Source organism: Carex rostrata, chromosome 13 (genome assembly GCF_964058835.1).
Source record: "Carex rostrata chromosome 13, lpCarRost1.2, whole genome shotgun sequence".
NCBI classification, from domain to species: domain Eukaryota; kingdom Viridiplantae; phylum Streptophyta; class Magnoliopsida; order Poales; family Cyperaceae; genus Carex; species Carex rostrata.
In genome coordinates this window covers 12017526-12040472 of record NC_135930.1, presented here as the reverse complement: position 1 = coordinate 12040472, position 22947 = coordinate 12017526, and the positions used below count along the sequence as shown (strand labels likewise).

General features: G+C 34.7%; 2 protein-coding genes across 3 annotated transcripts; one reads left to right on the top strand and one right to left on the bottom strand.

The window, feature by feature from the left end:
• The first annotated feature begins 4017 nt into the window (after window positions 1-4017).
• Window positions 4018-5853, top strand: LOC144564191 (uncharacterized). Of its 2 annotated transcripts, none has more exons than XM_078313739.1 (2): window positions 4018-4561; window positions 5709-5853. In XM_078313739.1, the coding sequence occupies exons 1-2, from the start codon at window positions 4073-4075 to the stop codon at window positions 5724-5726; spliced, it is 507 nt and encodes a 168-aa protein (XP_078169865.1). In that variant the 5' UTR covers window positions 4018-4072; the 3' UTR covers window positions 5727-5853. The 2 variants fall into 2 exon arrangements, with proteins under 2 accessions (XP_078169865.1, XP_078169864.1); XM_078313738.1 differs by lacking the exon at window positions 5709-5853 and adding an exon at window positions 5235-5452 and having other exon boundaries at window positions 4024-4561.
• A 492-nt stretch (window positions 5854-6345) lies between these two features.
• On the bottom strand, window positions 6346-13582 carry LOC144564190 (putative ABC transporter C family member 15). Its single transcript, XM_078313737.1, has 10 exons — window positions 12996-13582; window positions 11453-12882; window positions 10386-10472; window positions 9571-10179; window positions 9191-9355; window positions 8765-9059; window positions 8140-8657; window positions 7858-7921; window positions 7300-7539; window positions 6346-6727 (listed from the first exon to the last, which is right to left on the bottom strand). The coding sequence occupies exons 1-10, from the start codon at window positions 13321-13323 to the stop codon at window positions 6600-6602; spliced, it is 3864 nt and encodes a 1287-aa protein (XP_078169863.1). The 5' UTR covers window positions 13324-13582; the 3' UTR covers window positions 6346-6599.
• Between the last annotated feature and the right edge of the window lie 9365 nt (window positions 13583-22947).

Here is a 22947-nt window from a genome sequence, read left to right as displayed (position 1 = left end):
AAGCCCAGAGCGACCTGCGATGCGACCCTCACTCCTCACTTGAAGACCAGATGATGCGAGTCGCATTCACCTAAAGCGAGTCGCGTCACAAGTTGCCGCCCAATTCAAATTGAACCCGATAAGCCCCAAGTCAGACCCGTTGCCTATAAAAGCAGGTCCTGTGCCAGAATCAAGGGAGCTTTTCCCCCTCACATTCCAGATCACTTAGAGAGCAGAGATCAAGAGAGAAGAGAGAGAGTGGAGATTGCTTGGAGAAGAAGAGAAGATTGCAAGATCCTCTCCAATCCACCTCGGATCTTCGAGCTTCATCATAATCTGCCTATTCTCTCCCTCTTTTATGCTTTCTTTTACCATGTTTGAGTAGATCTTTAGTTCTTAGGGTTAGGATGTAGTCTCTAAACTTTGTCTTTGAATTGCATGTTGTTTTGATCTAAGTTTGAACTTGTGTGATTCTTTGTTTGAGTATCCATTTGATTGTTTGATTTTGATTGCTTGATTGATTCTTGATTGTCTACTGTTAGATGTCTATAGCATCTCTTCTAGTACTTTGACCTTGATGTTTCTTGCAATTGTGATTGAGTATTTGAGGTAGATCTAAGATCAATAGTAGCCGAGAGGTGAACTTTCCATTATCGAAAGGTTGTGGATACCTCTGGCAAACCAGACAATCAATTTAGGTTAGATACCAGTAGGTGAGAGCTACAGGTTGAAGTCTCGCTCAAGAAATCAACTTAGATACGAACACATGTCAGCTCAGCTCGAGGGCCAAGCGACCCGCATCAGAGATGATGCGAGTCGCGTCATACGGGTCGCATCAGAGATGATGCGAGTCGTATGACAGGTCCAGAGAGGGCAAAGTTTGGGATGAAACCTGAAACCCTGGGAACGCCTTTTATCATTGTTCAAAACCAAAACCTTTAATTGCTTTCATTTACTGTTAATTGAATCGTCACTTGAAATTAGGAAATATAAACAAACCAAACCCAACCTTTTACACTTCTAGTACCTAACTAAGTCGAGTAAGAGTTTAGAAAAGAACCGTCCCTGTGGATCGATACCTGATTTTACTATACAAACAGGACTGTGCACTTGCAGTCTTAATCGAGAGTAACTCAAGGTTTTAAAAGGTACAATTAATCATTGTACTGAAACTCTATGTATACCTTTCGGGTTGAACACCAGACATCTTGTCACATTTGTTCAAAATAATGCCACTAACTTGAGACATCATTTTCCATGTGGTCTTGATGCCACCTGTATTGCTCATGTATTTTTTTGGAATTCAAAATTAGTGTATTTTTGTTTTATAAGGTACACATATTTTATATTTGATGTGTGAATACTTGACAGTTTTGATATGAATACCTGATGTAATAGGCATAAGACAAAATATACTTTCTGTTGTATTAGGTGTACATGTTTAATTTGTGCAGTGTAAATACTTTATTTGTTTGATATGAATACTTGATATACTTGTTTGATCGAAGATTGTACTGCTCGTCTAGCAAAGACTAAACTTTCAAATAGCGAGTTATTTCCAAAGAACAAAGCTTCATTAATGGTGAATTAGGCTTCACTAAGAAATGACAGAAATTTTTATTTTTGAAAAAAATAGAGGTATGAATACTTGATATTTTTGTTATGAATACTTGATATATTGGATATGCATTTTTCAATGTGTATGTATGAATACTTGATATCTTATGAATGAATACTTCAATGTAGATATATGAATACTTTCCATATTACACATTAATATCATCAATTCTAAAAAAATTTTGTAACAAAATACATTTATCTAACAATATGTTGAAATAAAATACTCTACAATGTAAATATTCACACATCAATGCACAAGTGTGAATAGTTTCTATTAAATTTATTTTTTTCTTAATAATATTGTTATCATTACTTTAATGAAATATTGTTATCATTACTTCAATAATTTTGTTTTGAAAAAAAAATAGAGGTATACGAATGAATACTTTAACGTGTATGTATGAATACTTGATATCTTAGGGATGAATACTTGTACAACAGACAACTCAAAAATATATCATCATGGATCTCATTTAAAAGATAAAATTGTGTAGAAAACACTCGTGGTTTTAGATTTGTAAAATTCCTCACATATCGTCAGAAATATTGTTTAGATTGAACGGAGAAGAAAAAACCACCTCTAAAAACGTGTAAAAGATTGATGAGTGATGTGTCCAGTTTACATATTTATACTTGCACGACGAGGATGAATACTTTCTCGATGAGGTATCAATACTTCCGTGACGAGATATGAATACTTGTGCAACAGACAACTCGAAAGTATGTCATCATGGATCTTATTTGAAAGATAAAAATTGTGTAGAAAATATTCGTGGTTTTAGATTTGCAAAATTCCTCACAGATCATCAGAAATATTGGTTAGATTGAACGGAGAAACAAAACCACCTCTAAAAATGTATAAAAGATGGATGAGTGATGTGTCAAGTTTTTATATTTGCACTTGCACTACGAGGATGAATATTTTCTCAATAATGTATGAATACTTGTGTAATGGACAATTTGAAAGTATGTCATCATAGATCTCATTTGAAAGATAAAATTTATGTAGAAATCATTCGTGGTTTTAGATTTGCTAAATTTCTCACCATTCGTCAGAAATATTGATTAGATTGAACGGAGAAAAAAAATCACCTCTAAAAACGTGTAAAAGATGGATGAGTGATGTGTCCAGTTTTTATATTTGTACTTACACGACAAGGATGAATACTTTCTCAATGAGGTATGAATACTTGTGCAACGGACAACTCAAAAGTTTGTCATCACGAATCTCATTTGAAAGATAAAATTATGTAGAAAATATCCGTGATTTTATATTTGTAAAATTTCTCACCGATTGTCAAAAATATTAATTAGATTGAACGGAGAAAAAAAATCAACTCTAAAAATGTGTCCAATTTTTTTTTTTAAATACTTAATATCTTAGGAATGAATACTTAATGTGTTATAAATGAATACTTGATGCATTATATATGAATACTTGCACACGCCAGTTGTAAAATATTTCAAATATTAGGTGTTTCTCAAATAGTAAGTGGTCCCCCTAAATAGTTAGTAGTTATTCAAGTAGTTAATGACTGGAGATGAAATGAGATATTGTTACATGGGGATAGCTAGGTGCTCCCTTAAAATTACTGACCTTAATAAAAAAAAATGAAAAAGGTAAATACCGACCATGTACTTGACTTCTGTTTTCTTACTAAAAACTTTCTAAATATAATAATTTATAATGGCAATTCTAATACGGAGAGTATTGGTACCAACTACCAAGCAAAGAAAAGTGTAAGATTCCTCTTTTCGTAAGGGACTCTCAACGCCGCCAATGAGCATTAATTTTTCTTTCTATTTTTTATTAGAATTCCTGAGGAAATGTTTAATGTATCAATGGTTTTGATGTCAAATCAAAATAAAACAATAATCTTAAATAAAAAAGAATAATTAATTGGATATATTATACAGATTAATTACATACAAACAATATGTCATCACTTCCGTCGGCTAGTGCAGAGTGCAGACAGCAGGGAAAAATTGGCATCATTCTGATTTCTGCATATATATGGGCAATGCCAATGGCATCTATGATCTATCCTCCCAGAATAATCGTCCCATTCGAATTCGGGCTCAATTTGGCCCAGATAGAACGCATGGGTCCCTTTAATCTAACGGTCCGGATTTAAACTAAAAAATTGGGTTACTTTAGCAGATCCCAACTCGCTTCAGTCCTCCTTTCTGTTTACTCTCTGGCAACTGGCAAGTGAGTGCGTATCATATCTCAACTTTTGCGTGACCGACGTGTCCGGTGCCTATTCGGGGGTGATGGAAGGGGTCAGTATTATGTGTGCTTTGAGATTCGTGCAGAACGTATTTAAACGGTTGGGATTTTCCATTAAGTCACGCAAAGTTTGAGATAACTCAACTGGCAAGTGGCATCTCATCTCTAATCATTCGCTCAAGCCAAGCGCTGAAAGCGTACTCTCTCTCTGCATCCCCGATTCTCAGTCTTGAGATAAAAAAAATGCTCCTCACTACATACGCCTCACTTCTCCTACTAGCCGCGGCGCTCCTCTCTTTCTCTCACGGGCAAACAACACACGCCGCCACCACCACCACCACCACCGCTGGCGCCGCCACTAGCGTCTACGATGCGCTCCAATCGCACGGCCTCCCGAGGGGTCTCCTGCCACGTGGCATCGAATCCTTTACGGTGAACTCCTCCACCGGACGTTTCGAAGCTACCATCGAACCCCCCTGCACCGCCACATTTTATAGCGACATACATTACAACAGAACCATCACTGGGACACTATCGTACGGCGAAATCACGTCTATATCGGGCATCTCTGCTCTGGAGTTGTTTATCTGGTTTCCCGTGCTTGAGATCAGAGTCGATGTGCCCAGTTCTGGTCTCATCTGTTTCGACGTTGGCGTAGTCTATAAGAGGTACCCTCTTTCCCTCTTCGAGTTGCCTCCTCTTTGTACTCCCGACTCCTCTCCGTCTATCTCTGTAAGTTACTTATTTCTTTCATTCTCTTTTTCTTTTGAGTCAATTTCATGTTTTTGACTTTTAAATCATGATCTTCCCACTAGAACCAGGCTACCTTACCTCATGGAGATTTAAGTAGGATTTGCTCATTAATTCAGTACAATTTTAGTTCCAGGTATCTTGTTACTGAATTAGATGAGTATTTCCATTCAGATCTAGTCATAAGACTGCAATATTTATTAGTATTTTATTTTCTGCCTTGTGTATTTCTCGTAATCAGTCTGGCGCTTTCAGAATGGCACTGGTTATACCGCAATAAAAGTATTTTATTACAAAACGTGTGTAAATTCTGTTGTGCAGTTACGCTACCGATTACCTTTTTCACCGTTTCTAGCCAAATTCCTTCCAACTCCAAAATCTTATCTTATTATATGAAGATATCAAATTCAAATATTCCAATTCCAAACTGTATTTTGGTTCATTAAGGGCTAGTGCTGCAGCATGCTTATTGGAGTAATTGGTATCGTCTTGTTTATCTGTCTTTTAAGACAATTTTTTTTTTATAAATTTGGTAATTTCCAGACGAAGCACAACTAAGCTTGCTGTAAAATCAATTCCATCTTGCTCTCCAATTTCCATATAATAAATTAAACAAATCAACATAATGACATAGTTTTAACCATTTCTGTTGCAGACTTTTGACTTGGGGGATGCCAAGCATGCTTCAACCCTGTAAATTCCATTTATTTCGCTTATTTATGCCTGTGCATTTAGATTTTTGGTGCTATTTACGTGATTTTCGGTCTGTTCAGAGGGAAAATAAAAGGATAGAGAACAACAGGGAGGCAATTCTTTCATAAAACCACACTCTTGTAAAATGACTAGTTTTGGTAAATCTTGTGTGTGCATCCATACCATTTTAGGAGCATGTTCTGTATGCATATATTTCTTTAAGCTCTGATTCAAAATTAAATGTGAAAAGTCGCATATGAAAACTTTGGTCCAGTGACATTTTTCATCATGTATGTATTCCCATTTAAGAAAATTTGCACTTAGAGCAAAATTTTCTGTGTATTAGAGCAAAAGATTATTTTCAATAGCAGTGCGGTTCCCAACAGGTGACAGAACGTGTCGACCTAATTTGATATTTTTGTGCTTTTTTTTAAAGTTGTTTATTTCCCGTTGATTGAAGCAAAAGAGGAGTCAAAGTAGGAAGTGCAAGGCTAAAAGCCAAAGAAAAATGGATGGTAACATTGTGGTACAACCACGACTACAAAGAAAAATGGAAGGTTATGGTATGGTCCTTACCATAGACGGAGACTTAAAACAGTATAATGTGCTATTGCCAATTTTCCATTTGACAATTTGCATGATGTACAAATGTACAATGACATATATTTGTTGGTTTCAGTGAGTACCTATTAAGATCATTTTTAGTGTATTAATACCATAGGAGGCATGAAGCAATCCAAAAGTTTTGTCTGCAATTGAGTTCTGTTTGTTTTATTATTCGTTTTGTCGTTTAAATGGTTATGACGATCAAGCATCAATACACTGACAAAAAAATTCTTGAGAAGTACCCAAAAGAATGCTGTGCCATGTCTGGTAACTTCAGTACTGACTTAAATATTTAGAACCAGTTTCGCTGTTAACATTTGCAAAAGTAGTTTTTTTCCAAGGACTGCATGAACTCATTCTTATCTTACCTTAAATAATTAACCATACACTCAAGGCTGCATGAGACCTTATTTGCTATATTTCAATGGTATGACGTCCTGAATAAATGCTGGCTCCATAACAGAATCTTATTTTTTCAACCGAATCTTATTTTGTTTTGTTTGGTTTTTCTTAACATAAATGGAATGAACATTTCTTCTAGCTATTTATTTATTATATGGCACTCAGTCTCTCTTTTTCACACGGTCCTGCCCATACCAGTCACCTATCTAGCATTATTCCTCTCCTGATCTGTTCTCCATTAATTGAATTAGTCATTAGTCTATTCCTACACTGGCTACAATGTAAAAGAGCAGTGATCTGCTCAATTTTAGTAAAAATGTTAACTACGATATGGCTTGTGATCACCATCAACCTTTGATCTTCCCCAATACTCCATCACTAACTTTGAAAATGCTGAGGAAGTATCTCCTAGTAGATTACGGGGAGAGTTGAACTCCAATATTTTCCCTGCATTTTAACAGGTTATGGAAAAGTCAAATTTGGTTTCTAAATAATAAAAGCTTGAGAGCAAGTGGGAAACCTTGCTGGATATACAAAATACTTCTGAACCATGGGTAATGTAAATGTGAGTGTTTGGGAAATATAATGTTACAAGCCAGTGTAGTATACAACCCTTCATTCATTTTTTTTTCGAGAGGGCACACCTGGATCCTATCTTTACAATCTACATAAATGCTTGATCATCTAAGACAACTGAAGTGAATCATGATTCATGATCGTTATTCTATCATCTATAGGGACATATGGGATATTTCTACATTTGCAGGCATGTACAATTAATATTGTATGTTATATTTGGACAAAAACTTTACAAAACTCAACAGGAAAGATGAGTTAGCATTTGAGTGGTCAACTCTTAACTGAAAGATCAGTAACCCATAATTAGTTGTGGTATTTAATGCTTGATGTTTTCCTTTTCTTATCACAAGACCAAGTGAGTGGTTAATTGAGGATTAATCATATTAATATGAGGAAAAAAAAAAAAAACAGTTTAGTGTGTTTGTTAACACCTTGCTTACCTGCTTCAAGAACCAGAACAAGGTCACTATCAATGACTGTTGGAATGCGATGAGCAATGGTAACTACTGTGGAGTTACCGGTTTCCTGCTGTATGGTCCTTTGTATGAAAATGTCAGTTGCAGTATCGACTGAAGCAGTAGCTTCATCCAAAACTAGTATTTTTCTCTTCATTAGCAGTGCCCTTGCAAGACAGATAAGCTGTCTCTGCCCCAAACTCCAGTTTCCCCCTTCTTCTACCACTATAGATGTTGGGAGAGGAAAAAACACACAAAATCTGTTGATATTTTTATTTTTCTAAAATAACAGTTCAATTTGATTTTTTTGCCAAATTTCATGATTGGTTGTTTTCTTCAGTTTCGTTAAGCTTAGCAGATTTTTTTTTTCTATTCTTTTAGATCTTATGAGATCGATTTGCACGTTTCAGTCGCCCACATTTTAGTTATTAAGAGGGAGCTATATTATATTTCTTTTGGATTGAGGGTATACGGGGTAAAATATAAGAACTTAATATAGAATCTGGTTTTGTTAAAATAGAAGTTAAGATGAAGGCAAGGTACCTGGTGCATCTAGCCGCCTATCATCTTTTTTTACAATCTCCTCTAGGTGGCACTTGCACAAAACCTTGATCATAAAAAAAATAATGGTCACACTGATGTTCAAAATAACAATACTGGTAAAACAAATCTTACTCGGACATGCTAACCATTTTTTTTTAACAATATTTGTTTTTGTTTTTCTAAAATAAAAATGGAAACCTGGTCAGTTCTTAACGAACCTAGTTACCGTATACCAGTTTCATTATTGCGAAATAAGCAAATTATTCCAAGCACCTAAATTACCTCCCAAATGTCTGCATCAGAGTACTGTTGCAGTGGATCCAGATTTGTTCTCACGGTTCCTTGAAACAATGTGGGGTCTTGTGGTATGATACTCAATTTTGATCTTAGGTCGTGCAAGCCAATAAGAGATATATCTACTCCATCAATAACTATGCTTCCATTTGATGGTTCCATTACTCTAAACAGAGCTTGTATAAGTGTAGATTTGCCGCTCCCAGTTCTGCCTACCACCCCAACTTTCATTCCTCCTGGGAAAACACAACTGATCCCCTTGAGCACTGTGGGAAGATCAGACCGGTACTTGACATGTAGATTGTTTATCTCGATCGTTCCTTTTGTTGGCCAATTTTCATTCGGTCTGAAGTCAACTACCAAAGGGGCCTCACTCGGCGTATTGGAGATTTGGAGGATTCTCTCAACTGAGATCATCTTGTTCTCCACATTACAAAGGTTCCAAATCACCCAAGCTTGCAACACATTTAAACTCAGACCATAGGTTACTGCCAACCCCGCAAGACCTGTTGAAATCATGTCCGTTAGTGCCTTTAAAATAAGAAAAATATATATGATCCACACCAAAACAAGATTTACTTTCCTTTTTTAAAAAAAAAAAATCTGTACTCACTAGGATCAACAGCATTCCTTGGTAATGAAACTAAGATGACCAATAAGACGAAGAAGACAATGTTGAATAGAAAATTGGTCCGGACACTAAGCCACTCCATCGTGGCTGAATTATGAAAAGTGATGCGGGAGTAGTCATCAATTAGCTTGAGGCTCTTCTTGAAGAATCTCTCTTCTTGGTTGAAGCAGCGGATTGTTGCTCTTCCCGCAATTGACTCTGAGAAGTGGTGTAGAATCGGTGCTTTTCTTATGCCTACCATCCGTGCCAGCTCTCTAGCGGTACTTATGTAATAGTTCTAGATGAAACAAAACATTAAAAGTTAAAGCACATATATATTCCTCAAGTGGAGAGCAAAGATTTTTGTCTTTAAGATAGTGACAGATTTTCATTCAAAATAGCATCAATTTTTGCAGTTTATTGCCTTACCTGGTACCAAGCTGAGATCGCAAGGGCAATGGCAAAAACAATGAATACCGGCCAAGCAACTTGAGACATGAGAATGACTATGCTTAGTAGTTGGATTACTGCAAATACTAACCCAGCTACTCTGTATGGTATGTCAGTATCCACAATGCCCTGATCTGTCGAACACTGCAACAATTAAACATTTGTAAACACACATGTTGCAGCAGTATTTGTACTAACATCTATTTCAGAGTAAAAAGACCGTGTCACTGTCTACTTCAGACAGTTATATATTGTGTCAAGTTCAGCCAGCTCAGGTTGGAAATATGCAGAGTTTTGCATGAACATACCAATCAAATAAATACAGAGGCAATATATATAAATTTATACAGCCAACATACCCTATTGAGGATCCGACTTGAAGGTGTTAGATCGAAAAAAAAGAGCGGTGCTCGAAAAACTCTTTTCATCATGCGAACAAAAAGTTGTTGTGCTGTTTCGATGGCAATTGTTGCAAGAAGAACCGCCCTTACTAAAATAAAAGCAGAGCTCCCAGCAGATAGTAGTGCAAAAATCCCTATGAGCTTCACTTTAGTCACCTGATGGGAAACTCTCTCCCTCTCACTTGCAAAGGCAATCCAATAGTTGCTTCCCATTTGTAATGCTTGAAACAATATATGACAAAGCAGCATAACAGGGATAAGAGCACCTCGATATGCTGAAGTGATAAACGTGTGGTATACGCTCCATTTGACGCGTCCAGATTCCCTCTCTTCCTCGCATGAGGTGTCAACGAGATCCGAAATGGGCATGGGATAACTCGGTTGGATTGGGTCGAGTTCAATTTTCTTTTTTGAATACCTTGCTATTGATAGCCTGTGATTTTTGGTTGGAGCTAATTGGGTGAGTGATTGTTCATGCGCAGCCATTTGTTTCGCAAGCTCTCCTTCATCTTCTGAAATGAGATCTTCGTACTTACCTGATTGAACAATCCTCCCATCTTTCATTACCTGTTTAAATTCCAAGTTTACAAATTTTCAGATAGAAATACTTAAAAAGTATATCTTGTATACTGTATGGTACTATTCTCCCCACCATATAAGCTCCTTTCAATTAATCTCCAGTACTCAGAAAAATAATGTGAAAAAACTATAGAAGAAGGATTGAATTTGGACTAATTTGAAAAAAGGAAGCAGAGAAATCATTAAACTGTTACCAGAACAAGATCAGCAGCTCTCAAAAACTCAAGTTGATGGGTCACATAAACAACAGTCTTACTTGACATTAGACCCATTAAACACTCCTGCATGTCAAATAATTAAAATGGAGTTCAACAAATCTAAATAGTTAATAAACAAAAAATTACCATGCAATTGCTCTTCACTGTAATTTTTTATGCAAGATTCATAGATTATCAAGGGGAATATCAAAATAATGCACAGATCTTGTGAGCAGCTCAATGCTCATATCATCAGGGTTGCAATTTTAGATTTGATTATGAAAATAATGCAAAAATTGTACCAGTATTGACCGGGGGGGTTGCTTACGAAATACTACCCCTTTAATTGTTATAATAATTTTGACTTCCAATGTTATTCCTATCAATGAAGCAATGACCAGAAAAGAACTGGACTTGCTTACTGATCATTGATCAATCACCATGACTGTTTATTATATATATATATTAAATTTCCATCTATCTAGTGGAGCAGTGCTGCACACCTTAAATTGTTTAAAATGTCAAAATTGTTTATGAGATGCTAGATAACAACACAACAGAGGAGGAGAGAAATTAGCAAAAAGAATTCTGCAACCACAAAAGGGAAGTGAGGCCCACTTCAAATAAACTATTCTGAATATTTAACAAGTAATCATCTTTATTTGTTCATACGAAAAATGACTAACTACAAGTCATCAAATCAATACAACAATTGATCTGGCAATTCCTGATCATATTTGTTTATTATGACAATGATTCTTTCAGTTGGTGAGGTGGCACCAATTCCCCTCACTTAAAGAATTAATAAATAATTTAAGTTATAATAAACAAAAGTGTAGTGGAAGTTCGTATTAATTAATTTATGATGTTCTAATTTACGGGAACCAATAGAAAGAGAATCAGTTTGAACTTTGAAGTACAATATCTTTTTGTCAAGTGGCAAAGATTCTGAAGGCATGCTAATTAAAACTCATTAAAACCAAAAGTTGTTAATTAATTTCCAATTTAATATTTTGGGTTGCTTCTGTCTTTTAGCAGCTAGATTGAAAATTTGCAATTAATACCTTGAAAAGGTGAGCTCCGGTGTGTGCATCGACGGCGCTGAAAGGATCATCTAACAGGTACACATCAGCACCGTTGTACAGGGCCCGGGCTAACTGGATTCTCTGTTTCTGGCCCCCGCTTAGATTGACACCTCTTTCCCCTACTACTGTCAGATCGCCTTTACCCCACTGTCTTACATCAGTATCCAACCCACATGCTTCTAACACCTCCTCATACAATTCCCTATCCATCTCCTTCCCAAACAGAATATTCTCCTGTATCGTGCCGGTTTGGATCCAGGCAGATTGCGGGGCATATGCCCGTGACCCGTAAACCCTTCCAGCTACACCTGTTATTCTCGGAATCTCTCCAATTATGCTGCAGAGGAGACTTGTTTTTCCCGACCCCACCGGGCCGCACACAGCCACCTTTTCTCCTCTCATGATGCTTATTTTCTTGTCAATTTTGAGTGTTGTTTTGTTGAGACTTGAATCAGCCTCCCACATGTATTCGCCCGCTTCAATCACTATTGCAATGTTTTCATCTTTGATTATATTGGCTGTGCAGCTCGGTTTTTTCTGATCGTTTTCGCTCATGACCGCTTGAATCCGGTCAATTGACACCTTGGTTTGTGTCATCATGGAAACCAATTCGGGAAGATTATATATCGGGTCTTGAAGAATTCGAAATGTGGCTAGAGCTGACAACACTGTACCAGCGGTTAGTGGCTTCTGTACCAGTATGCAAACACCAAAGGCAGCGACAGAAACCAGGGTAGGAGATGCCCAGAAGAGAAATGCAATTGCCGAGCAAGTGTAGAGATACTTCTTAAGATAATTCCTCTCGGTATCTCTCAGTTTAAGAAGTTTATCTAAATATGCACTCTCCCATGAGTGCAGTTTCAAGATTCTCATTGATTTTAACGCCTCGGCTGTAGCCTTGATCCGTGAATCTTTCGCCTCCATTATCTTTGAATTGAGTTTCTCTTGTGAATTTGCTAATGGAGTGTTGCTTATCATGACAAGAACGGTCGTGAGCAGTGTGGCTAGGGATGCTGCGGCACCGAGACTTCGGTAAAGAATTGCAAGCGCCAGAAAAATTTGAAAAGGAAGGAGCCAAATTCCATGTATGTACCAAAAGAAGTCTCCTATTCTCTCTATATCTACATCAAGAAGATTTATGATTTTGCCGGTGCTGCTGCCTGAGTTCTTAAGTGAAAGAGACTTATTGTAGATTGACACTATAAGCGAAGAGCGCACCAAGATGCCGATTCTACGTGCACCAAAGTACCACTGCCTCTGAGAAAGAGTCTCAACTGTTTTTGCAACAAAGAAGAGGCATGCAAGAATGTACCCATAGTTTTTTCGGGTATTCATGTCTCTGTCGGAGAGAAGTTCGACAAAGTTGGTGATCAAGAAGGGACCAAAATATGAAGACCCGGTATTCAATCCTAGGTACAAAATTCAATTGCAAGTGACTGAGTATAAATAAGTATATATAGTTTCATGAAAAAGATGAAGATAATGTACAAATTAGTATAAACTAAATATATTTGATATTTACCTGCATAGAACGCATTTATGATTAATGGTTTCCAAATTGCATGTATAATTGCTCGTGAAAGCACCGGAGACGCCTCCTTCTTCTGTTTCCTGAGCGACTCCTGAAGCAGTGCAAATGAATTCTCAGCTGTTTCGGTTGTAGGAACTAATGGAATGTGATATAATTCAAGCCTCTGATGGCTTCCCTTTTCGAAAACTGGATTTAACCACCGAAATGTGAGTCGACTCCAGTAATTTGCGTGCTCAAAATGGTTGAAGATGTCGCGGTTTTGCTGTTTGGAAAGTAGAGGCTGGTGTAGTAGTGTTGGTGTTTGTTTGGATGAACCCATGGAGAAAGCAATGGAACAAGAAATGGTGGAATAAAACTGTAAAGAGGAAACAAGAACAGGGGTGATATATGTTTGGTACAGAAGTAGAACAGGAGTGAATGGTACACACGTGGCCTTTGTGCTGAGGTAGTTATAAAGGTAAATATATAGCAAGAGACAAGAACAAGATGCCACTAATAGGTAAATAAAGTAGTTAATTAATTCCCTTTGATCTCTCTCTAATTTTTGCCTACCTTACGTGTTGAGATCACCTAAACTACTAAAGCACTTCTTAATTCCTTTGAGTTTGAATTGAATTGAATCTGGTCCGTTCGTACGTTATACATTGACAAGAATTTTAAAGAGTTATGTGCATTAATTACAGGCTTGGGCTTGGTCCTGATTCTGATCGGACGATCCGGATTGAAACTCAAACAGACAAACAGACAAACAGTGGGGTGCTGCATGCAGAGGATCCGACCCTTATAATTATAATTACATGCATGATGGAGATCGACTGGCGTTTTTCCTGGATCCGAGGAGGTTCGGGTTCCTCACAAAGCTGACTGAGCTCAATTAATTAATAAGGGATACCATGCTACACTACTAATCATAGCATTAGCACTTTAGCAGGGAATGGAACAGTAAATTCTTTTTCTACTTTAATTTGTTCATCTTTTTTTCTTTCTGATAAGACAGTTGAAAGCATCTTATGTCATTTGTGCAAATCCTGCGTGGAAATATGATGAGGAATATATATTTATTATATCCATGATAGGTAAGTGCAACTTAATTTGCAAGCTAGGACCACCCCCAACAAACCTCCCCGTGGGGAGAAAATAAATATACATAGAAATTAAAAAAAACAAAAGGATATAAAATGCGGAAACATAAAAATAATTTGGAATGTATGATTAAAGAAAATAATTGCCTTTGTGGAGTATGCAAATTTAGTCTGATGTTCGATTAAAATCGTTCGATCAATCTGCATCAATTCATGTGCACTTGATCCACACAAATCTTAAAGTTATTGGTGGGAATTGATCTCGAACTACTCCGACCAAGCATCGATCAGTCAGACCGACCCTGATTCCCTCATTTAATCCAATAAAAATGAATCTCAAGACAAGAAGTTACACAATTTAGAGAGAGATAGATGAAGTGAAACTTTGCCAATTGATCGATTAATGACATGCATATATGCATGTAAACTCTGCTAAAAAAACATTACAATGAATAAGATTTTTATATATATTTTTTAAACAGAATTCATACTTGTCCAGATTTTTTAAAACATAATTTATACACGTGGCGTCACATTATTTGTGAATGATTTCCAGAAGTACGTACGTAATTAATTAGCCTGACAAAAAAACCGGACTTAAAATAATTAATATACAAAAACTATATATTCCTTCTCATATATGCATCTAGTCATGATCTACTTTAATTTACCATAACAGAATATATATGACTAAAAATTGAACTACATTTTTAGAGAACTTTTGGAAATGCATGCATGCATGTTTTATATGAAACGAAGATTAATTTGCTTTTGGCGGAATTAATTAATTAAGGTACAGTGATAACTTTTGATGTGGTCAAGAGACAATGCGCGCGTAATGCATGGCAAGCATCAAGTAACAAAAAATGCACCAAAGTCATGTACGCGCGTACGTAGGATTTCTTTCCATTTATCGTCCGATTCGAATCTTACAATAAGAATCGTGTGCCAACGGATTCCAAAAATTTAAACCTTCTTAAATTTAACATTACATTGATAATTAATTTGGATGGTTTATTTTCAAAGGCGCGAGTAACAACAGACGCGCGTGACCGGATAATTAAGTCACCGGTACAACACGTACGGTACATGTGTTACACGACAATTCATGTTACACGAAAAATCTAGTCATGGCACATCAAGTGAGTCACGTTGACTCACAAATGTAATTAGAATCATTAGATCTTTATCGAATAATAAATCTTAAATAAACTAACTTAAATTATAAAAAAAAATAGTTAAATTTGACAAAATGTAAACTAATATATCTAGTCACATGTAATTACAGCGTGACTAACATAATTATTCTTCTAAATTTAATTAAAGTGCAATACAACATATAAAAAATTAATTTAACCACAGCACAGTACGTAACCTAATATTAATTCAAAACATTACTAATATAATATATAAGTAACCCAAGTCACAACGTCGTGACTCGATTCGTATTTTCTAAAGTAACACAAATTTATTCTTATATCCTCTGATATACCGCTGCTCCACAGCCGCAGAAATAAATAGTAATTTAATAGATGGTAAATATATTACGATAAGATGCTACTACTAAAATACAGGCTCCTCGCTTATGTACTAAAATGTACTAAAATGTTTTTTTTTTTTTCCAACCTTTTATTTACCTCTCTCTCAGTACATTTTCTTATTTTATTACTGCCTAGTAAATAATATGCCAGTAGGTTTAGTAAAAATATGGTTTTTGGTAATAGCTAACCTAGTTAGTAACTAGAGTTAAAAAAAAACATGTCGTGCCGTGCTGTGACCAAGATATCAAGGGTGGTCACGGCACGCGAGTTACGCTGTAACTCACGTGTCGTGTCCAAATGTAACTGGTCACATTTTTCACGTTTAATTATTTTTTCATAATTTAAGTTAATTTATTCAAGATTCATCATTTGATTAATACATAACGGTCCTAATTATACGTGGCTCGTGTGATTACGTGCCGTATCGTGATCGGATCTTTCGCGTACCGTGCCATGACCAGAATGTCGAGAAATAATTACGACACACAAGAAACAAGTCACGGCACGAAATAGTAACACATACTGTGTCATTCCGTGACGAAACTGACTCCACCGTGGTATTCAAAAATTTTTTTTTTTTTTTTTTTTCATAGAAAAGTGTCATTCCTTTGGAAAAAAATTTCAAAATTTCTTTCACAAAAGCAAGGGCCGTCCCTGTCAAGCTGTCTGTCCCCTCCACGTAGGAAAGTAGCAGATACCGATGCATTTTGTAACTTTTGTTGAATTTAAATTAGTTGGTGAAAGTTGACAGCTTTTACCGTCCATGGCCTCACGAAGGCCACGTGGGTACTTCACGAATTGAGATAAAAAAACAGAGCACCAAAAGAGAAAAGACAGTATGACTTACACAGTGTCAGTAATGAGCAATGGTTTTATCTCCTCTAGGCTGTAGGGATTTGCGTGGTGACGAATTGAGATCTCTTGATTTGCACCGTGTTTGATTCAATCGATTTTTTGGGACCATGAAAGAGAGACGAGAGAGAGACGGAGGATTTTTTCTTTTTTTTTAGAATTTTATTTAATTAATAGGATAGGGGTCAAAATGAAAAACCGCTTTGCCGCTTTAAAAGAAAATAAAGCTGGGTTGACAATTTTTTTAATGTAATATAATTATATCTATGTTATGGAAATGAGATATGGTCAGATTATAATTTCATTTTTATATATCGTTTATTAACTTTTTAAACTTTACCAATATTATATTGAACCATTTAATGAAATATTAATCAATATTTAAGTTCAATAAAATAACTTACTTAATTATAAGGTGCACAAGATATGTATAATATTTTTTTTTCTAATTTACAAATATTACTAAAATTATCAAGTTTTAAATATATCTCGATCTTAATTAAGTAATTATAAGGTAACACTTATTTTAAAGAATTTCTTTTAAAATTTGCAACACATTTGGAGAAAAAGAAAATTATTCATAAAAATTATGAAATTCGGAAGTACAGAAATAGAAAGGGTGTCTTGTTTCTATCAAATTTAGATCCAATTTATTGAGTTGGTCCATTGATTTTTCTTTTGGACTGCAGCAAAGGAAAAAGAAAAATTTATGGATCGGACTCAATGATTCTGATCCATAAAACTCTACGAATACAGAGGGTTTTGTGCCGCAGAAAATCAATCACTTTATGAATTGAAATTACGGTCTCGATCCATGCATTTTCTAATTGATTTTCTGCGGCACCAAACTCTTTGTATTAGTAGATACAAAGAATTTTGTATCACAGAAAATCAACTATTTTATGAATCAGACTCACTAAATTCGATCCATAACTTTTTTTTTCTTTTTTTGCAAATTCTATGTGGAGTGTTTAAAAGGAAAGAAAAATTAACGAATAAGAATCAATAAATTTGATCTTGCTATATTTAATAGAAACGAGTCATTCTTTTTATTTTTGTAGGTTTGAATTTTATAATTTAAAAAGGACAAAGACTTTTTTTTATTCCTTGTCGTTTGTTTGCTTTTTCACGTTCTTCAGCTTTATTTGGGATCAGGATCATCTTCATGCTCATGCATTACTGACCCTTTATTTATTTATAAAAGGTTGGAGGTTTTCGTCCCATCTGATTTGTAGAGCATCTAAATATATTTATGGAATTAGATTAAATTAAAACAAAAAATAATAGAAGCTAATTTTAAAGTAATGTATTTATGTAATTAATTTTGATTGGTTTTAGTGTTTCAAAGATTAAAAAAAAAATCTCGTACATCTCAATTTTTGAGATAAATGAACAAATAGGAATTAATATTTATGCTAACATGACATTTTGAAAACAATTTTATTAAAATAAAATTTTATATTTATTAAACTACAAATAAAATGGCCATAAAATAGATAGCATATGCAGATGCACAAATTAATTAATAGTTTAATACAATGCATGTTACTGATTTCCATGTATAGGTTAATGCATGTTATGTGCTGCTGAAGCTGAAGTTTATGAAATACGAATTAGATTACTTTCCTCTTCCTGAGATGGTGATAATTATATTATACACGAGTTGTTTTAGTTTAAAGTACGCGGTGATGATTTATGTGAAACCTTTTTGTGTCTTTTAAATACAATCTTAGACGATGTTAGATAGAGATAAAAGAAGGCCTTTTAAGAATTTCTTAGAGAAGTTTAAAATTTATACAATTTGAAGTGTTTTGCAAGGTGGACAGTGGATGATTTAAATATCTCATTTTTTTATGTCTATCACGCTTTTATAATAATATTTTTTTAACTTATATAATTTATATTATTTTATATATGCGCACTTAAAAAAATATCATTTTTTTGTTTTGTTTTTATATAGATTAATAAGTTGTAATGAATTTATTCGTATCGATATATTTTTGCAAGTTCTCGATACCATAAATACAATGTCGAAATGACATAATATTTAATATGTGTATAGAAAAAAATAATATAGATCAAATTGAATAGTTTTATTTTAATGTTTGAGTTTCAAATGTTAAATTATTAATATTTATAAAATAAAGACATGAAGAAACAACAAAAAATGAAGGTATTTGAATCTACTTGCGAAAATTCACTGAGATCACTTGATTCGTTGGATTTCATTTGATTTCGTTAATGTGTATTTTTTTTCCTTTTTTCACTTTATATATCCATCAAATATGATCCAATAAATTAATACGCCAATGTGTTATTTCCCTATGTTTCACTTTATAGATTTATTAAATACGATCCAACAAAAGAAGAATAGATAGTGATGGAGGATAGAGAATATATCTCAATGTTAACAAAGTAACGGGCATCAGAATTTATTTGAAGATTAATTTTCTTAATTTATATTTTTTACGGGGAAATGATTTGGCTTTTCGAAGGGACACTTCTTCCAGTTTGCTAGCCAATAGGAAATACTATTATAGTGCGCAACAATTTAAAAAATGTAAACAATGTGAAAATTAATTTGAAATATAACACGATTTTTGTTTTTGGTTGAAAAGTCATAAGCAGTTTGATTGATAAAAAAAGTTACAAAATAGTTGTTTCATAAGATTAGACAACTAGTGTTTGTGAAAAACATACAGCTAAACAAAATAAAAAACGTACAAGGGTATGTGCATCATGTGGACACAAATTGATCATCCTTGCTTGATTAGAGTGATGAGAGCCTAGCGATAGTGCCCTCTGTATGCATATCATAGCCGAGAAGGCACTGACTCTAAACCCAACCGGGAACTGAATTGACCAGACCAGGACGGTTAGGGGTGGATCTACTATAGCACAGGGGGGGGGGGGGGGGGGGGGGGGGGGCAGCCGCCTCTCCCTGGATTTTGAGTTTTAATGGTGATCCATTGGTACCGATTGACTTTGCCCCCCTATGGATGTTTGATTTGTAATTCGGATTAAATTTAGTGTTAAAATCAAAATAAATTTTTTGAATTATGATTGTTAATATTAATTATAAGTTATAGGATCAGAAATTATAATTCAGGCTATTGGAAAATATAAGTCAAAATATTATTTTTTTATCAAGTACCCAATTAGTTAATGGGTTTAAATCCGATAAGCTATTTAAATTCGATTCGATATTTTTTTTGCCCCCCCCCCCCCGGATGAAAATCCTAGGTCCACCCTTGAGAACAGTCACCCATCAGCTAAGCAGGCACTAAATCAAACCAAATTGGAAACTAAATCAACCAGTCTAGGACAGTAACCTTGAAACAGAAAAAGAAGAAGATGAGGCTGAAAGCAGCACAAAACATCGCATATCATCATCATCATCACAAAAACTGACATTTATTTCCTAACTGAACATTTATTCTAATATATATATATAAAGTAACTATATGTACAACTCGTTTCACCCACTCTTCCATTGCCAAAGGGGGGAAGAAGAGCTCAAGAGAGGGTAAGAAAAAGCGAACCGTTGGTATTGGAGAATAAAAACTCCCAGAAGGACGATGCGAAGAGCGATGACTAGATCCACGAAGCGGATAAACTAAATAATGGTTGCATCTACTAGATGAAAGCACCGGCTCAAACAACGAATACTTATTAGATAATTTGTACATGACTCACACTTTATTTTATATCGTATGTATATTTGAATTGTCGGCGGCAAAATTTTCTCTTAAGGTTCACCATGCATTTTTTTTTTTTTTAAATCATGGGTTGGAGATCAAGCCATCCAACACATTTTCAAACTCCTATATATATTATAGAAGATTTTCTCATTTGTAGGTTTCGAACCCATGACCTCCCACATAGGAGCCATATGCCTTTGCCACTATATCAAAAGCAAGTTCTTACCAAGCATTTTCATTTTAATGGGTTCCGAATATAGTAGGATGGATTAGACAAAAACGCTAATCGAAAATTACAATGTTTTTAAAAAATAGTTATACTAAATAAAAAAATTATTATTGTATTTTCTTATACATTTGACTACGACTAACTTTTATTAAATATGAGGGTAAATTTCACCGGAGGTCACTAAACTTTGTATTTTGTCACGAATTGGTCACTCAACTTTGATTTGTCTCAATCAAGTCACTCAACTTTTCATTTATTCCAAATCAGTCACTCTATAATTTTTCTGTCCAAATTGCTAACGGAATATGCCCATTCCATCCAAGATGCTAATGGAATATGCTTATTCCGTCCAAAATACTAACGGAATGAGCATATTCCGTCCAAAATACTAACATAATGAGAATATTATGTTAGCATTTTGGATGGAAAAATTATGAAATGACCAATTTGGAACAAATGAAAAGTTAAGTGACCAATTCATGACAAAGTACAAATTTTAGTGACCTATGGAGAAATTTACCCTAAATATGATAATTGCGTGATATTACCTGTCAATAAAAAATATCATTTGGCTTATTATGTATTTATGCCATACAATGACATTAAGTCATGAGAATTAGAGATTTTAAGTTATGTTTGGGTGAGAAGTAAGAAGTGTGAGTACTTCTTACTCCACACTTAAACTTAAGCTTTTAAATGAAAACTAAAATAAATATTAAATAGACACTTAAACTTAAGCTTTTAAATGAAAACTAAAATAAATATTAAATAGAGTAATATGAAGTAAGATATCATAAGAAGTGAATTAATGCAGAATAAGCTATTTTATTTTTTCAGACATATTAACTTACATCACATTTTACTCTGTTTGTAAGGTCCGTTATTATAGATAGATGTTTACTTTTCAACATCTTATTTTTCTAGAGAGATTAATTTAATTTATAATATAAGTTGTCATAAAATAAGAAGAATAAAACAAAGCAAGCAACTTAATCATCTTTATCCTTAAATTTAAGTACTAACAATAAAAAATGACATATGTAAGTGTCATCCCCCAAGTCTTCATAGCTAATTAGCTCATGTAGCTATCTAGTTACCCGAATTTTTTTATTAATAGAAATAAAATAAAATAAATATTTAAAAAGAATATTACTTTAATTTTTTTGCCAAAACTAGGTAGATCGGGTCGTAACAACCCGTCCCACCGGACGGATCCAAATGCCCCGTTCCGGTTAATCATCTTACGCCTTAACCACCATCACGGAAAAAAAAAAAAATCCTGGACGGGTTTAAGCGTCCCGTCCCGCTGCGTAAAAAAAAAAAAAAACTCTGGACGGGTTTAAGAATCCCGTCCCAACCCGTAAAAAAAAAAAAAAAAAAAACCTGGACGGGTCCTCTTAACCCGTCCCCCACTCTCTTTTTTACTCCCATTCTTTCTTCTTCCGCGGCTTCTGCTTCTCTTCTCTGGGACGACCACTCGCTCCGCTCCGTAGGCAACAGATCAGCGCATGGGACGGACTAACGCAACCCGTCCGGATCTTTTGTAAAATTTTCCCCCGCAAACCGTCTCTGTCATTGATTATTTCAGGTTTGTTTTAAATATAATTAAATTAAATTAGTATAGAAATGTGTTAATTTCTAATTTGATTTGTTATCAAACTATTGATTATAGTAAACTTAATTAATTTGTTAATTGCATTTTAAAAGAATTAATTAGGAGTGTTCAAACGGTTCGGTTTTGGACCGAATTAGTTCGGTTATTTCAGTTTATTAGATCAATTCGGTTGGTTTTTCAAAATCGAATTATAACTTCGGTTCGGTTCGATTTGAAAAAAAATTAAAACCTAAATTAAATCGAACAAACCGAGCAAACCGAAATAAAACTTTGGTTCGGTTTGGTTGCAATGCTAATTCGGGTCGGTTCGGTTCTATTTTTAAAACTGAATGATAACTTTGGTTTGCCAAGTTCGGTTCGGTTTCAAGAATATCATGCATGCAGAATGTCATTAATTTTTATTAGTGGTTAGTAATTTTAGTAATTTGTTTAATAATATTCTTAATTTTTATTAGTGGTTTGCCAAGTTCGGTTTGGTTCGGTTCGGTTCAGTTCTATTCTTAATTTAGTAATTTATTTAATAATATTAGTGGTTAGTAAATTTAGATTGTTATTTTTTTTTTTAAATATCATGCATGCAAAATGTCAACCAGTCGTGATCAGGGTGGCCCTTCACATGCTGCAGCTGCACATGATGATTTTGGTTTTGAATCGGCATGGTCAGCAAATAATTTTAGCAATTTATTATGGATGCCGCATGACCAACATAAGGTCTCACGAATCCATGATGATGTAAGTTACTCCATGAATCATATAATTTTGTTTTTTTTATAGAATGATATAACTATTTGAATTACAACATTTTACTTTAATTAAATTGTATAACATTGACAGGATTACAGAGATGTAGGAGTGGACCCTCGAGGTATCTGGACTGGGATTAAGTACAACGACCTTTGCAAACCATTCTTGCTTAGACTCGG

Coding starts and splice junctions, on each gene's coding strand:
- LOC144564191 (XM_078313738.1), top strand. CDS start 4,073: ATGCTCCTCACTACATACGCCTCACTTCTCCTACTAGCCGCGGCGCTC. Junction 4,562..5,234: donor ACTCCTCTCCGTCTATCTCT/GTAAGTTACTTA, acceptor TTTCTGTTGCAG/ACTTTTGACTTGGGGGATGC.
- LOC144564190 (XM_078313737.1), bottom strand. CDS start 13,323: ATGGGTTCATCCAAACAAACACCAACACTACTACACCAGCCTCTACTT. Junction 10,180..10,385: donor GAGCTGCTGATCTTGTTCTG/GTAACAGTTTAA, acceptor GAATTTAAACAG/GTAATGAAAGATGGGAGGAT. Junction 9,356..9,570: donor CAAGTCGGATCCTCAATAGG/GTATGTTGGCTG, acceptor TAATTGTTGCAG/TGTTCGACAGATCAGGGCAT.